This window comes from Lissotriton helveticus, chromosome 3_1, assembly GCF_964261635.1.
Source record: "Lissotriton helveticus chromosome 3_1, aLisHel1.1, whole genome shotgun sequence".
Taxonomy (NCBI): Eukaryota; Metazoa; Chordata; class Amphibia; order Caudata; family Salamandridae; genus Lissotriton; species Lissotriton helveticus.
This window is the reverse complement of record NC_136061.1, coordinates 1918991372-1919009846: the sequence shown is the minus strand read 5'-3', so window position 1 is coordinate 1919009846 and position 18475 is coordinate 1918991372. Positions and strand designations below refer to the sequence as shown.

The window sequence follows — 18475 nt, the reverse complement described above, 5'->3', positions numbered from 1 at the left end:
ACCAGTGGGGTAGCCCAGTTGGTCCAGACAGTGTGTTGAGAAGGAATCCCATGGGTTCACCGTGGCGTAGAACAGGAGGGTGTCCCTGCAGTTGCGGGCCCGCGTCCGTGTTCTATCGCCCCAAGCAGGGAAGTCCATCACGGTGGTGATTGGTCTCCCCTGCGTTTTGGCTGGAAGGGGGTTGTGTTGGACTTTGGCCCTTAGGGCAGGTTCACCCCGAGACTTTTTGCTTGAAATGGTGACCTGGCAATGGTGTTTTTTTCGGTTCTGCGCACTTTCACTGTGTCCCAGTGGAAAGTGCGTGCGCACTCTGAGTGCATGTACTGAGCTAGGCCTGCCCGCCCATAGGAATGCATGGGGAATGTATGTGTCCCTGGTAGTTCCTGATGCATGGGGTGTACAGGCTTCAGTCTGGTATGTGTGAACTCGTGAGAGTGAATGCTGCGAGATGGTGTATGCAGCATGTATGTGTCTAGTAGGGAAACGCCATTTCTAGACATGGCTCTACGTGTGCTGTGAGGGTGCTGGCGTGTGATTGGCTGGAGCTGGCTGGCATGCCAGGCTCCAGGAAGTCTGGATGGGTCTGCCCGGTGGTGAGTGGGAGATTAGCATGAGTGATGTGTGGGAGGAGTGTACCTGTGTCCTTTATGGGCTGGGTTTTCCCCACACAATGCTGGCTCCGCCCCCCTGTGGTGTGTCTAATGACCCAAGCCCTGCCAGTGAATAGAGAGGGTGGTTGAGGTAAACAGAGTACTCAAGAACCAGCTGCAACTGGTTTTCCCCCACCCTGCACCTTGAGACAAAGGAAAATGGTGTATAAAAATGGGGCTGTGTCCCCACTGAAGTTGTTCTCTTCCAGGATCCTGAGGGGGCTGTTGCTGCTGCTGGGCCAGAGGACCGCCACTTGGGGTGTCTCCCTGCCTGGAGACCCAGTGTGCTGGCTCTGGGCCCAGCTTTGCCCCCCTGCCTGCCTACAAGGACTTTGCTGGGTCCTTTCCTGATTTATAGCGCTAGGAGCACTTGGCTTTTCCCTCTAGTGCTTGAGAGCGCTTTGTTTCGTCCTAGCGCTGGGAGCGCTGTGGTTTGTGCCCACTAGCGCTTGAGAGCGCTTTATATTGACCACGAGGCGCTTGGGAGCGCTTTTGTAAGGCAGGTGCCCACCCTGCATTTTGCTGCTCTAGCGGCTGCCCACGCCGCATATTTGCGTGATTTATCACCCCCGGATTGCCACTACAAGACGAGCTTCCCTCGGGCCGCCGCTCTGCCCACGGCGACCCGGAAGCACCTCTCTGGCCGGCCAATCAGAAAGCGGGCCGACGGAAGTCCCGCCCCCACAGCCGCGACCCGGAAGTCAGGCAGGCCGGGGGCAGGACAGAGAGGCAGGCGGAAGCTGCTGCCTGCCGGGGCTCCCATGTGAAGGGAGAGCCCCGGGGAGAAGTGCTGCAGGGAGCGAGGCTCCTGTGTGAAGAGGAGAGCCCCGCCCGTTCTGAGGAAGCCGAGGAGCGGGAGCCCTCGAGGAGGAGCTGCAGCACCTGTCCACAGAGAGCTGGTGAGTGGAAAACCGGCTGGGGGAGCGGGAGGGGGGAGCGAGGTCGCGCCCCCCCTGTGCTGTGCTAGCTTTATGGCCTTGGGGTGCTAAAGCCCCTGAGAGGCTCCTGGGGCATCTAGATAGTTTTTGAGCCTGTCGAGGCTCCACCAGTCTGGGGGCAGTGTCCTTTAAGTGCAGAGTCCCCCATGAGGGATTCCAACGAAGCGCTATAGTTGTGTAGAGCCACGAGGCTCCAGGGGCATTTTAGGCACAGCGAGTCTCCCGAGCGGGGCTCCTACCTAGCGTGGGCCATTGTCCTCGAGTCCCCCAGAGGGGGGACTACCACAAAAAGGTGCCACAGTTGTGTTTGAGCCTGAGAGGCTCAGAGGGGACATTTTCTTGCTGTAAGAGCCCACAGAGGCTCTGAGAGGGCCATTCGTTTTGTGAGCCCAGAGAGGCTCCGCAGGGCCACAGTGGTGGTTCTTGAGCCAGAGAGGCTCCAACGTTGCCCTAACTTTCCCTGCACCAGTTGCCCAGCACTTTGTGGGCAACTACTCCGTTTAGGCCCTGACATTGGGACACATGGACAGTCACAGGTGGTGACTTGTGAGTTTGGTGCAATTGTTCATTTTGCTTACACCTCTGAATGTATTGTGATGCATCATGTGTTTTCCTCCCTTACACCTCTGAATGAATGTTATGCATTGCATCATGTGTTATGTGCTTACACCCCTACAGGTATTGTGATACATAGGTGGTTGTTTTCTCCCTAGTGCAGGTGGTGCTAGTGAGATCCTGTTACCAGTAGTTACTGGTTGTGTGCTATTTTGTGCTAAAATACATTTATATTTACCTTCTAAGTGCTATTTCTGAAAGTGCTGCTTCTGATTCCTGACAGTGGTCCAGGTGGCCATGTCTTGTAAATATCCCCTGTAAATTGTGCCCGTGCCTCTGGCACATTGTAAAGTGTGTGTTTTATCTAATGTGTTTTGGTGTAATACAAAGGCTATTTTTATATAACCTTGTGTGGAGTTTCCTTTGTGGTGGGCCTTTGGGTGTTGTTGCTGGGGTGCGTGCGCAAATACTTAACTTACATCGCCTCCAAGTTTAGCCTTGCTGCTCACGCCACGTTACCTAGAGGGTGAGTAGGGGTTATCTTGGCGTGTAACTCCCTTGCCCTGACTTGGGTGTGGTGGTCTCTGACTGACTTTGGCGAAAGCCCTGGCCAGCCGGGGATCCCATTTCCAAAATTAACTCTACATCTACATACCTTAAAGATATATATTGTCATGGTACATATATTTGGATTTATATATAGAAAAACTTGGCTTACCTATTGAAACTTACTTATACGATATTTTTGTGCTCGATATTCTTGACACGATATTTTGTCCCCTGATATTTTGTTTTCTATATTGTATATTGTGACTAAACATCAAGCTAGATTGTCTCAGGGGTATCATTCTCCCTCTGATCTCAATGATATCACTGGGTTGACCTCTTGCCTCCCTGGTAGCCTCTCAGTGGTCTCCTATTTGCTTCGTGTGGCTAGGGCAAGGGCAAGTTATGATCATTAGAGCAACTAAGCAGTCTAAAAGTCATGTTTACTTCCTGTTTCTGCTTTCATGACATCTGAAATTAAGAATACTATGGGCTAGTCCCATGGCTACAATAGATGAAAGCATCAACGGCACATCCTACCCATCACTGCCTTTAAATTATTTCATGATCAAGGAATAGAAACTTTCTGTCGACTGTCCTGCACCCTATGGCCTGGGACCCTTTGGCTCTTGGAACCGGAACCATGTGGCCTTTCAGTCGTCTCTCCGCCTCTCCTCCTGTATAAGATCAGGCCAAGCTCACGAAAACAACATGAAGACCAGGAAATCTAACTATACAAAATTACACAGAGAGACTCATGTGAAACAGCATATTAAGTTGCATGTTCAAATAATCGCCACTGAGCTAGCAAAGACGAAACACCTATAAAATATGCAACTATCCGAAAAGAAAATACTGTTGAAAAATAAAAATAAACATGTCTTCTCCTTTCATTTTATTTTTTGCAGATGTTGAGTGGACTGATTGGTTCTACAGCTATGAAAGAAACAGAATCAGCACATGGGAAAAACTGTCAGAGCTCAGGGCTGCTCATCCAGGCAAAATCTGCGCTCGGCCGGCCGACATACAGGTATTGATGGGCTGAGATATGTCCATGGATTCTGCGTTGAGTGGTTAGTGGTGCTATGTTGAAGCAAGTGGCATGGTTGTGATAGCCAAAAGCAGGGCAGGTATAGGTAAGATCTGATTTTTAATTTTGATCTCTTCTCAGCCCCTTCCCACTCCTCTCAACCCTCCTCCCCATCAAGTGTCATTATTCTGAGAGAACATCGCCACAGCGTTGGGATCTACGTTATGTCCAGTAAATTGACTTGAACTCAGAAGCTCCGATCCTTGGGTCCACCATCTTCCAACAGCTCAGCATACTACAGGAAAGAGATGCTGCTAAAGAGCATTAATGAGTCTAGAAGGATGCACATCGTAACCCAAGGAGACAAGTGAAAGAGGGCAGTACAGGCTTCCATGAGTGCGCTCTCACATATAAACGCATAAATGACAATTCACCCACTTACCGTGAAACACATAGGCAAATGCAATCTTCTACGCAGACAATCACAATTGGCATTTTCTAGCATGGAAATCTAGATTTTATTAAAGGCAAGAAGGTGGGAATTAAATTGGTAATATTCCTTAAATAGCTTTTCTAGCAGCAATCAAATAATAACAGAAAAGTGTAGGAAGAACACTCAGGGGAGCACCAGTACTCCTTTGCAGCTAACACAATGCGCTCCTTGTCCAGGCTGGTCTACTGGTTAGTAATGCACCCCGTGCACAGCCGCTTCACGTGTACGTCCTTCTTTCCACGGGGCATCTCCGAACACTCTTCTTTCATTACATACCTACATACAACCACCCCAGGACTGAAAGAGGAATGGAAACTTGACCCGTGGGAGCTGATGGACTGGAAACCCTAGGAAACTAGTAACAGGGTCCATGACCAATTACTTCCTGGACAATAAGAGGGTGGTAGAGTCAGACGTGACCCTCCGGGAGGTATTTAAGGCAGTCATAAGGGGCCAATTGATTGTGCATGTGTCGGGGAAGAAGAAAGAAAAAGACAGGTAATCTGTGGAGCTAGAATCCTCACTGATGAAATGGGAGGGGAAATATGTGGCTGCTCTCTCTCCATGTCTTACACCTAAGGTTGACGGGTTGAGGGCAGAACTGCGAACACAACCCAACAAGAGGTGAGGGAAAAGTTCTGGATACAGCAGGGCAGATTGTATCAGGTAGGTAACAAGGCAGAGCAGCTACTGGACTGGCTGTTACGTAAAGAAGGGCAGCGTTGGGTGTCAGTTGTCAGGTTCCCTACAGGCAACATAACTGAGATTCCTGCGGCAGTCGCACAGGTCTTTGCCTCCTATCTGGAGGAGCTATGCTGAACCCAGGCGAGAAGGGAAAATGGGGACCTAAGAGACTTTGTACTGATCATCCCAGACCCTACGTTGGAGAGGGAAGCAAGTAGAGGAGTAGAATCGGATATCATGGAGTTGGAGATATCTAAGACTATAAGCTACATCCTATGATGACTGGAGGGATGACTTGCCTGCAGGGACTGAATAGTGGAACAGGGCATTTTGCTCGCCCCGGATGCCAAAAAGGCATTTGACTCCAAAGAATGGCCCTTCATGTGGGCGATTTTGCAAAAGATGGGTTTCAGTCTGAGGTATCTGTCCTGGGCGTGGCTGCTCTATATGGATCCAATTAGCAAGGTGAAGAATAATGGGGCATTCTCTACAACATTTATCCTGGGCAGTGGCACCAGCAACCCCCCTGCTTTTTGAAGAGGCAGTTGAACCGCTGGCAGTGTGGGTATGCCTGATGTGCTCCTCCAGGGACTGTGGTCGGTCCTGGGGTGGGGGACGTTATATCCATCTATGCAGACAACATCCGGCTTCATTGGCCAACCCAGAACAACCCATGCTCAGAATCCCACAGATTCTGGCAGTGTTTGGGTCTTGTTACATCAACTGGTGTAAATCAGTAGCCTACCCACTATTGCGTGATGGGCTGAGTGGGGAATGGGGCTATTCCCCCAGATGGGAAACAATTTGATTCAAATACTTGGAGATCTTTGTGACCACGGGCATCGAGCTCTTTATCCAGGAAAACCTCACCAGGGTCCTTGATAATTACAGGGGAGATGTGGGTCAATGGTAGAAATGTCAGTTGTCGCTAACGGTAAGGGGGATGTATGACGTTACAACGCAGGCTGTTACAACGCCTGCCTTTACAACGCGGTTTTTACATCGCATACCATTACAACGCATAGCGCTTTTGGGTGTTGGATAGTGAATAGTTTAATTTACTATTCCAACTCCAGTCCACGTGGACACTAGGTAAGGTTATTGGATAGTAAATTAACCTATTCCCTATCCTAGAGCGCCCCCCAGCGCAATGCGTTGTAATAGTTTGCGTTGTAATGACCGCGTTGTAATGGTAGTGCGTTGTAAAAGTTTTGTTGTAAGTGATGTTTACCGGTAAGGGCCACCTTATATAAAAATGATCTACCTGCTGAAATATCCGTACACACTACAAAATACCCTAATTGGGATTCCAGGTGGCTTCTTCAAAAAGGAAGATGAAGTAAATAGGACCCTGCTATGGGATCGGGCGAACCCGAAGAATAGCCCTGCCTACTACGACCATGAAATCCCTAGAGAATTGAATCATTCTCCTCAACTTGAGTCTGTACTACAAGGTGACCCAACTCCAAGTGGTCAATGATTGGGCTTTTTTCATCACAACAGGAGCAATCACTACTGGCCAGTCAGCCAGCAATGGACCCTGAGGGCTACATCTGCTGCTTCTATGAAGTCAAAGGGACTCCACCACTGCCCCCCTCCCCAACAGCATTGCTGGTCAAAATCTGGAAAAGGGCAGCAAGTGCCCTGAGGTGATAATGTATAGTGATGCTGAAAGCACTGCTATGGGGCTCAGACATACTAGCCAGGGCAAGAGCAATAGAAGGGCACAAGAAATAGGGACTACTGGGTGTATCAAAGGTGGAGGACATTTGGCTTAATGATAAAATTACACGGTTTTCTTAACTGCAAGAACGTTACGAAGTGGCGGGATAACCTATACAGCTGATACCTGCAACTGGCATATACCTTATGAGGTTAGGGGGAAATCTTGGACTAGTTCCTGGAAAAGAACTGTTGGAATATAGAAGCCATGGGGCCTCCCTAACCAGCCATGTGGTGTCACAAATATATACCACAGTGCTACTCAACAGCCTCCCCCCTGTTGAATGCCTCAGGGGAGATAGTAGGAGCTGAGTAGGCTCGAGGATGACCACTGTGGTGCTGCATGCGTTACCCCCACGAAGTGGCAATAAGGACGGGATTCTGCTGATACAGTTGAAGATGTTATCCAGAGTGTACTTCACCAGGACCAGGTTGCTCCCTATAGGTAGATGAGAGTCAGCCCTCTGTTTGTGGCTGTGGACAAAGAGATACACAAAGACATCACTAAGCGGGGATGCCCGAAGATTCAGGGATTTTAGAAGGGGGTGCAGGGTAGCAACTCAGCAGCTCTGGACATAACAATAGACCTAACCCCACAGCTAGTCGCCTTGGGAGTTTGGGGGGACTAGACTCCAGATCGCTATGTGCTCCTTTTCTGTAATGTTGCCCTGATTGTACCACTACGTGATCTGATCCAGAGATAGGGAACTGCTGTGATCCCGACGGTACAGAGGTAGGAGACTGGTATGGACAGGTGTTTAGGCAAGGGGATGCCCTAAAACATTTTATACAATTCGGGGCACAAGGCAGGTGGCTCATGACAGTGGCTCATGAGACTCATTGGGAAGCCCTGGCAGAGGTTATGGACTGGAGTGAGCCCGGGGAATGTCAGGGGCATGAAGCAGAGTGCACCATTCTAATGCATGTTCCTGCTGTGGAGTGTACCCACTGAACTACATTCACAACTACATACCCAGGTGCTTATCCATGTGTCTCAGGAAATGGAAATGTTGGGACAACAACAGAAATAGTAGGCTTCGAACAGATGGTTTGTTGTAAACCAATAATTTGTTCGTCATTACCGCTATTGTGGTGTTTCAGATGTCAAAACCCAATTAAAAGACTTAAAAAATGTAAAAAAAGAATAAAGACCCTTCTCAAAAAGGCATAGGAGAAAGTTGGTTTGTCGAGTAAAGAGGTACGAAGGGGATCCGTTTCTCCTTCCATGCACCAACAAAGCCAGACAGCTCCAACTGAGGCCTGAGATCTCTTGGTTCCTGGTGCCCAAGAGCCTTCCAGAAGGCAGAACCAGTGCCCAGAAGTTGATCCCTTGCTCCATTACTGCTGAAACCAGCAGAAATAGATAATTGTCCAGGACAAAGGTGTGAGAGTTCCTGTCTGGGTTTAACAGAACGGTCAGGGAGGATGGAAGGAGACGAGGGAAGTACATGGCACAATCCAGGATGGGAATAAAGAGGCTTGGGAGGGCAAGAACAAGTTACAAGAACTAACTTCAGACATGAGTGATGAAGATAAAGAAGGGTGTGTAGAATTAGACTAAGGTGGGAAAGGCATAACCCATGATGGGGTTCGATTCTTTCTCTCACACACACAGAAACACACACAAGTTCCGCACAGTATGTTTATTAAACACATTCACATACATCTTCTCGCTATTTTGTCCGCTTCCAGGTCCTTCTAACCATACCAAGCCCTCTCTCCTTAAAACAAGAAATGGGATAATCACCACAAGAAAAGTGCATCATCTTATAGGCATACAACAAAAGGAAGGGATGCACACAGGAGGCACTCCAGTGTGTGATAAGGTACTGTGATGAATGTCCTGCTGCTCCGCTCACACAAATATCTTCTGTGGGACTCAGTAGTCCTACACTGGAATACTGTCCATTGTACCTCTTTTTCTGAACATTTTTCCTTAAGTTTCCTAGATATTGTTTCCTTGAGTTTGACCCAACCAATACTGACAGTCACTCCTTAGTAGTGTGAAAATAGTGACTTTTTCTCCAACCTGGCTCTGTAATACAGCTGGATTGGAGAAACCTAACTGCGCATGTCTTTTTGGCAGGTCTAAGATAGCCGGCCACACAGACATGCGTACGCATACCACTCCATCCCTCGCCCCTCCCATGGCTGTGTGCCACCCCTCTCTAAGCACGCTGGCTCGGCCAGCAGCTGAACAATAAAACAATAAATAAATATTGTTTTATTTCTCAGCTGCTGGCTCTGAGCCAGTGGGGCAATGCTCCTCTACCATTGTGGAGGAGCCGCCGCTGTCAGTAATGCGGCCACGAGCTGCAGTTTGAAGGTGAATGACTCTCTGACTTCTGCCTGCCAGCGCCAGCTCCCTGTGTGCTTGAATGACGAAACAGCACCTCTGATTGAATATTTACAAGAAAATCCCTCATTTGATTAAGTGGGCTCTTAAAGCACTATGGTGTTTTGAAAACTCCTTAGACCCTTTATCTCCCACGGTGCCATTTCTATGTTAAAAGGAGCAAGTACGAGCTCATAAACCATAGGATATGTGATTGATTACTTTGTCTATCTCTATGGGATTTCTAGTGTTACTTTAAGACTACACTGTACCTTTGTGGCAGCTCATTGGTGATTCTCATCAGCAGTGAAAGAACAGCTCCATGCAAAAATTAGAATTAGTTTTATTTACGTTACATCAGGGGCGGCTCCTCTGCTATGGCGGAGGAGTGTCGCCCCACTGCTTTCTCTCAGTGCGAGAAGCAGAAACATAAAATGGTAATAACTTTTCGTTTTTACCATTTTATGTTTGCGTTGCTTGCGAGCGGGTGGGCGCGGCTGCTCTGCTCTCTGAGCATTGCTGGGGAGGAGTGATGAGCCCACTCTTGAGTGCCCAGTGACTGTTTGGTTGGCCCTCTCGGGCCACCCAAATTAGTCATGTGCACTTTGTCCTTCTCCATGCAGGCTGCGTGCATGGAGAACATGCCCACCCCGTAAGCCCATGGCTGGGCGCCGTTCCGACCAATCACAATGCTGCACAATGTTGGTCTCTTTCCATTCCCATCAATAGTAATTATAGGACTTGGCATGTGTAGGCACTTTTGAATTGCCTGGAGCTTCTTATAATTGTTCATACAAATTATGTTCAAATGTGTAGCAACCCAGCTGCTGCAAAATTTCTTGCATTGTTAAATGGCAAAACTGACTACATTCCATTTATGCTTTTGCTATCTGATGATAATTTGTTGTTGAATTATAGCAGGCAGTATTTTTGAGGAGACTATTTGTGGATTTAGACAAAGCTTAATAATACATTCACATTTTCTCAAACAGTGACACTGCATTATAGCTTCTTTCAAACAGGAACGTATTAGGGATTTTAGAGGGCCTGGGCCAAGCAACTTTTGTGCGCCTTTGTTCGGATCATCCAGGAATTTAGTATCAAAGTTCAACTCTTTCATACCCTCTTAGGTCAGTTCACTGGCAGAGTACAGACAGGGGCACTGGCCACAAACAAAAATTGGGAACCTTTGTTTTGACAATTTATAATTAATAAGTGGTACAAATGACTTGCCTACAAGATGCATTTTCCCTTATGAATTCCTAAGCTAAGGAAGAAACACTTAGAAAACACCAGATTACATAGGAGACAGACTTCAACATCAGTAAATGTAAAACAAGCATTGGAAATGCAATAGGTCTCGGATTTATTTGAGTTAGAGCTAATGGCATTGTAAATGGCAATGTCTTTTAGCCATGTGTTATGGAGTGTATGCATGTGGTGTGAAATGGAATTATGTGGTTTGGATTGGAATTATTCACCCTGCACACTCGCACACTGTTCACCCTGCACGCTCGCACACTGTTCACCCTGCACGCTCACACACTGTTCACCCTGCACACTCGCACACTGTTCACCCTGCACGCTCGCACACTGTTCACCCTGCACGCTCACACACTGTTCACCCTGCACGCTCGCACACTGTTCACCCTGCATGCTCACACACTGTTCACCCTGCACGCTCACACACTGTTCACCCTGCATGCTCACACACTGCTCACCCTGCACGCTCACTACTCTGCACTCACTACTCACTACTCTGCACACTCACTCTGCACTCACTACTCACTACTCTGCACACTCACTCTGCACTCACTACTCTGCACACTCACTCTGCACTCACTACTCTGCACTCACTACTCTGCACTCACTACTCACTACTCTGCACACTCACTCTGCACTCACTACTCACTACTCTGCACACTCACTCTGCACTCTCTGCACACTCACTCTGCACTCACTACGCTGCACTCACTACTCTGCACTCACTACTCTGCACTCACTACTCTGCACTCACTTCTCTGCACTCACTTCTCTGCACTCACTTCTCTGCACTCACTACTCTGCACTCACTACTCTGCTCTCACTACTCAGTACTCTGCACTCACTACTCACTACTCTGCACTCACTACTCACTACTCTGCACTCACTACTCTGCACTCACTGCTCACTACTCTGCACTCACTACTCTGCACTCACTACTCACTACTTTGCACTCACTGCTCACTACTCTGCACACACTACTCTGCACTCACTACTCTGCACTCACTACTCTGCACTCACTACTCTGCACACTCACTTTGCACTCACTACTCACTACTCTGCACACTCACTCTGCACTCACTACTCTGCACTCACTACTCTGCACTCACTACTCTGCACTCTGCCCTCACTACTCTGCACTCTGCACTCACTACTCTGCACTCTGGAAACTCACTCTGCACTCACTACTCTGCACTCACTACTCTGCACACTCACTCTGCACTCACTATTCTGCACACTCACTCTGCACTCACTACTCACTACTCTGCACACTCACTCTGCACTCACTACTCTGCACTCACTACTCACTACTCTGCACTCACTACTCTGCACTCACTACTCTGCACTCACTACTCACTACTCTGCACTCACTACTCTGCACTCACTACTCACTACTCTGCACTCACTACTCTGCACTCACTAGTCACTACTCTGCACTCACTACTCTGCACTCACTACTGTGCACTCACTACTCTGCACTCACACTGCACTCACTACTCACTACTCTGCACACTCACTCTGCACTCACTACTCACTACTCTGCACACTCACTCTGCACTCACTACTCACTACGCTGCACTCACTACTCTGCACTCACTACTCTGCACTCACTACTCTGCACTCACTACTCTGCACTCACTACTCTGCACTCTGCATTAACTACTCTGCACTCTGCACTCTGCACTTACTACTCTGCACTCTGGAAACTCACTCTGCACTCACTACTCTGCACTCTGCACTCACTACTCACTACTCTGCACTCAGCACTCTGCACTCACTACTCAGCACTCTGCACTCACTACTCAGCACTCTGCACTCACTACTCACTACTCGGCACACTCACTCTGCACTCACTACTCTGCACTCACTACTCTGTACTCACTACTCTGCACTCACTACTCTGCACTCTGCACTCACTACTCTGCACTCTGCACTCACTACTCTGTACTCTGGAAACTCTCTCTGCACTCACTACTCTGCACTCTGCACTCACTACTCACTACTCAGCACTCTGCACTCTGCACTCACTACTCAGCACTCTTCACTCACTACTCTGCACACTCACTCTGCACTCACTACTCTGCACTCACTACTCTGCACTCACTACTCTGCACTCTGCACTCACTACTCTGCACTCTGCACTCACTACTCTGCACTCTGGAAACTCACTCTGCACTCACTACTCTGCACTCACTACTCACTACTTACTACTCTGCACTCAGCACTCTGCACTCACTACTCTGCACTCTGCACTCACTACTCTGCACTCACTACTCTGCACTCACTACTCTGCACTCACTACTCTACACTCACTACTCTGCACTCTACACTCACTACTCTGCACTCACCACTCTGCACTCACCACTCTGCACTCACACTATAATAATCCTTATGTCCTGTAACCAAGGGTTTGCCATTATTGATATAATTCACTGCAATAACCTACTTTTCTTAGCCTTTGACATGTACTTTACTAAGAACCGGCATGTTAATAAATATATAAATACGTGCGACGGCAATAAAGCAGCATTGAAAAACAAGGGTTTGCCATTATTGATATAGTTCACTGCAATAACCTACTTTTCTTAGCCTTTGACATGTACTTTACTAAGAACCGGCATGTTAATAAATATATAAATACGTGCGACGGCAATAAAGCAGCATTGAAAAAAAAATTGTGCTAAGGGCATTGTTCAAACTGCCAACACATGCACCTCAGGGCAGTGTGAATACCTGGAAAGGAAACCAGCATGCGCGCACACACACAGCTAAAATATAAAGCAAGAGAGGCGAACGCGCAGTGCTGCTAGTGCGAGGAATGGTGTTTACTCTGTGGGACTAACGTGAGCACGCGCGCCCACCTTCTGCCTTGCTCGCCCAGAATCTGTCTTCAATTACTGCCAGCCATGACAGCTGGTAATTGAAGATTTATGACCTTCTCAAGCTCGTGCCCGAACGGAATATGCAGGAAGTAGAGAAAGTCTACAGACTATGGCCTATTGTGTGCTGACTTCTTAAAAGACAGGCATGCAAGTCCCAATCGCCATGCAGATGGCAAAAAACGAACACGAGCATTCAGGAATGTTTGGGTTGCTTCTCGGACACCCTGATAATAGGACTCCTGGCTCCGCCCACACTGCTTCGCAGTGTGTGACGTAGGCCCGAGCCCTAAAAAATGGTACTTTAATGTAATTTCTTTAGGAAGGAAGTGGAGTGTATTGCACCCATTTCGGGATGATTTTGGCTTACTGCACACATTTTTTTAACATTTGAATGTGCTACAATATTTAGGTAGAGTTAGCATCAACACATATGTCAAAGGGAACATTTTTTAAAAACTGAACGTTGTTCCTTTAACACAAATCAGGCACACAGAAAACTTTGTCTCAGATTACACATTATTTTAACCTAGTCTCAGGCATCACACAGGCAACCTCCCCTCGCCCCTCTCCCAAGGTTATTAATGCTTGTCGGGCTCAGGTACCATCTCCACAAGCTGCAGATATCTTCTAAAGCCTTTGGGCTGTCCGTACACACAGTTTGTACAAGTTCCGACCTCAGACAGCACTAAAACATACTACACAGATCTCAAAGACTCCAATTTTGCACAGCAATTCCATTACTTATACATCTAATAGCAATGCCATCCCTATAATTACACAGATCTTACAGACACAGACCTCTAACACCTTGACTATTCTCAGGTTATATTTACTTTACACACTCAAGCATCTAAAAGCAAAGCTATCCCTCTAGCTACGCATAATGTACAGGCTCACGCCTCTGACAACATGGCCTCCCTCCAAGTTAAATGATTCACTCTGGCACAGAAACTAGGCACATAACCTGTACCTTAGGATACATAATAGTTTCCAGCTAAGTCAAGAAATAGAAGTACATCTTGTTATGCAGATCTCACAGGTTCAGGTTTCGAAAAGTTAAGATATACGCCAGAGTATAAATGTCTTACAGGTTATAGTCGTGTAGCGAGAGATTACTATCCAGCACATACATCACATTTTCAGGCATCAGACAGTACTTCTAAACATCTATAATGCTAGTATTTTAAGCACTTATGTCGGAAAATATCCATCTAGTGGGCATATTAATGGTCGTGCTTGTATGTAGTACTCTGAAGACCAGATCAGAGCAAACTATTCTGGATGTCAATCTTCAAAGCCAACAAAAAATTTCTAAATGAAACTGATCCATTTCCATAACCCAAAAGTAAACGAAAGAAAAACTATTTAAATGGATTTTAACTGTTTTAGGCATTAATTTTTAAAGAAGTGTACACTGAGGGTTAAACTTTTTTGAAAGGGACACATCAAGGCAGCAGCAGTGCAAGCCTCCCAGCGAAACAGAACAGTCACAGCAGAGACAACAGCAGAACTAACATTCTTTGAACATAAAAGGTGGCGGTGGCACAAACGTGACAAACAAAAAGAGCAGGCAGCAACAGTGTGAGCTTATTTCATGCACTAAACAGGCATCACCCGTGCAAGCTTCAAGATTAAGCCAATCAGAGGAAGGATTAAGTTTGCAGTGTCCCTTCACACGGACACCAGACCACTGTGGGCGGCAGCATGAGCACACGTCCCAGAAATAAAGAAGATGCACCAAGAGTTCAAGCATCCCACACAGAACAGGCAGAAGCAGGCGTAAACCTCTCTCACAGGCACAGCAGGGCAGCGGGACTGTAAACTGTCTTTACATACACACAGCTGGCACCGCTGAGACACCGAGGCGCTCACCAGCTTCCCAACATGGCGGCACGACATCAGAGTAGCAGCGTTATTTTCTGGCTCCCGCTGAGACAGCTGGGGGAGGACTTGCCGCCGGAGATCGCCCACCTCGCCCAACTGCCAAACAGGCAAGAAGCACTAGTGATGGTATGATCGGCACCAAGCGCCGCATCTCTGCTGCAGCCTCCACCGTTCCTGACTCTAAAATGGCGGCCGCCGCTGCCCACACGGCGGTCTTTTCGGGATTCAACATCTGAGGCGTCCGTTCTCCTGGCGGTTCCTGCGGTGAAGGACTTCATTTGGGCGCTCTGTGCCTTCTGCGTCCATAGCTCCCACATATTGCTGCCATATGTCTGCTGCCTGCTTGCCCCCCTGCCGGCCCGCCGCCGATTCCCACACAACTACCAGGGCGGATGAACCCACACACAACTCACCGGCTGCACCGGGAGCCGTGCCAGCGCCACACGGCCAACGCGCGGGAGCGCGACCGCACCACCGCACCAACAGCGTCAACACGGCCTTCACCCTCAATGCACAATGCCACCACCCACATCGTGTTTTACTGGGCTCTGGTGAGAGGCCCCTCCTTCCCTTCGAACTTTGTTTTAGACTTTGCTGCCTCCCGTTCTGCCTTGGCGCCTGCGGTCTTTCTTCCCTGACCCTCTGGTCTCCGGATTGGAATCTTCTGCCCCAGCTCCTCATGAACGATGAGGCTGCGACTTTGCTGCGGACTGCCTTTCTCCCCCTGGACTTGCTGGCTATGTCAGCCCTCTTCCTGGACTTTCGGACTTGGACCTTTGTGCTCCCCACCATTTTTTTTTTATGACTCGCTTCTTCTTCTACCTTTCTCCTCCCCCTCTGTCCTTTCGACCTTTCTATTGTCTCTCCTGTTGCCTCTGACACACTCCTCACTGTCTTACTCATTACTATCTGCTTCCCTCTCTCATTGGTCTCACTTTCCTGCCCTTCTCTGTCCCTCCCTTGGTGCTGTGACTGCATCCCCCTCCGACCCCACTTAATGGAACTCTTCTTTTCTGTATATAGAGATAACTCTAATCACTAGTATATGCAGTAGACCTTTGTACTCTACTATTCCTATGTGACTCTTAGAGTATATCCATTCGTATCCCTTCCCTATGTATCTAGAGATAACTCTAATCACTAGTATATGCAGTAGACCTTTGTACTTTCTACCATTCCTATGTGACTCTTAGAGTATATCCATTCATATCCCTTCCCTATGTATATAGAGATAACTCTAATCACTAGTATATGCAGTAGACCTTTGTACTCTCTACCATTCCTATGTGACTCTTAGAGTATATCCATTCGTATCCCTTCCCTATGCATATAGAGATAACTCTAATCACTAGTATATGCAGTAGACCATTGTACTCTCTACCATTCCTATGTGACTCTTAGAGTATATCCATTCATATCCCTTCCCTATGTATATAGACACAACTATAATCACCAATCTCTTTTTTGTGTTACTTTACATCTTATACATTTGCAATTTTTTTCTGTGTGTATCGTTTATGTAACGCATGTAATCCTAAGTCCTTATGTTTTGCAACTGGTTCCTATGTAAAGCGCTCTGACACCTTCGGGTAAAGTTCGGGCTATATAAAATCGCATTAAATAAAAAAATTTAAAAACGAGCAGGCTTCACTCATACAAGTGACAGAGTCTTAGCAAACAGAGCAGGATAGCCGTGCACTGCGCTTGAGCGTGAAATGAGAGCTCTGCACAGGACAGCATGTCTTTGTCTTTCCTTCTAGGAATATATGACTGAAAAAATCGAATTTGTAGAGAAAGGTGCTCTCAGGGATGGCTTTTCTTTAGGATGCTTTCATGGTGGTAGAGAACATATGACAGCTAGCTTTATCAATGTTAACATGTGCTAAAACATAAAGAAGGTCAGGAGTAACATGAAAAAATATATATAAATATATAAAATACACTGCATATTTTTACTGCTAATATTCAAAATGCGTGCACTAGAAAGCAGCATAATGATGTTATACTGGGAGGCGGTACAAAAGGGGGTGGTGATGGACGGAGCATCTGAACCAATCAAACACTCACACCCAGTCAAAAGATATGGGTTTGATCCATCACCGTTCTTTAGCCCACTCTACCACCCCAGTTCAGACATGGCTATATGCAAATCAGTCTGACCCTGTGCCCCATGGGAATAGTCCAGCCCGAACTGCCAAGCCATACCTTCCCTGGACCGGAAACAAGCTTCTGAGGACCGGTTTCTGGCATTCCAGCCGTCTTCAGCCCGGCTTGCTTGAATCCAGTGGCAAAGTGAGCAAGGGACTCACGTCTGAGCATACCCTACCACACTTATGGCGGCCAAAGCGGTACAAATGGGGGTGGTGATGGACGGAGCATTTGAACCAATCAAACACTCACACCCAGTCAAAAGATCTGGGTTTGATCCAGCACCGTTCTTTAGTCCACTCTGCCACCCCAGTTCAGACCTGGCTATATGCAAATCAGTCTGACCGTGTGCCCCATGGGAACAGTCCAGCCCGAACTGCCAAGCCATGCCTTCCCTGGACCGGAATCAAGCTTCCGAGGACCGGTTTCTGACATTCCAGCCGTCTTCAGCCCGGCTTGCTTGAATCCAGTGGCAAAGTGAGCAAGGGACTCACGTCCGAGCATACCCTGCCACACTTATGGCGGCCAAAGCGGTACAAAAGGGGGTGGTGATGGACGGAGCATTTGAACCAATCAAACACTCACACCCAGTCAAAAGATCTGGGTTTGATCCATCACCGTTCTTTAGCCCACTCTGCCACCCTAGTTCAGACATGGCTATATGCAAATCAGTCTGACCGTGTGCCCCATGGGAACAGTCCAGCCCGAACTGCCAAGCCATGCCTTCCCTGGACCGGAAACAAGCTTCCGAGAAACGGTTTCTGGCATTCCAGCCGTCTTCAGCCCGGCTTGCTTGAATCCAGTGGCAAAGTGAGCAAGGGACTTACGTCTGAGCATACCCTGCCACACTTATGGCGGCCAAAGCGGTACAAAAGGGGGTGGTGATGGACTGAGCATCTGAACCAATCAAACACTCACACCCAGTCAAAAGATCTGGGTTTGATCCATCACCGTTCTTTAGCCCACTCTGCCACCCCAGTTCAGACATGGCTATATGCAAATCAGTCTGACCCTGGGCCCCATGGGAACAGTCCAGCCCGAACTGCCAAGCCATTCCTTCCCTGGACCCGAAACAAGCTTCCGAGGACCGGTTTCTGGCATTCCAGCTGTCTTCAGCCCAGCTTGCTTGAATCCAGTGGCAAAGTGAGCAAGGGACTCACATCTGAGCATACCCTGCCACACTTATGGCGGCCAAAGCGGTACAAAAGGGGGTGGTGATGGACGGAGCATCTGAACCAATCAAACACTCACACCCAGTCAAAAGATCTGGGTTTGATCCATCACCGTTCTTTAGCCCACTCTGCCACCCCAGTTCAGACATGGCTATATGCAAATCAGTCTGACC

General features: G+C 48.0%; 1 protein-coding gene across 1 annotated transcript in view; it reads left to right on the top strand.

Annotated features, from left to right (window-relative positions):
- The window catches only part of CEMIP (cell migration inducing hyaluronidase 1), a 551721-nt gene that overhangs the window by 153769 nt on the left and 379477 nt on the right, over nucleotides 1-18475 (top strand). The window contains exon 8 of the mRNA XM_078682930.1: nucleotides 3598-3719. Within this exon, the coding sequence (XP_078539056.1) occupies nucleotides 3598-3719 (122 nt within the window). The remainder of the gene's footprint in view (nucleotides 1-3597; nucleotides 3720-18475) is intronic.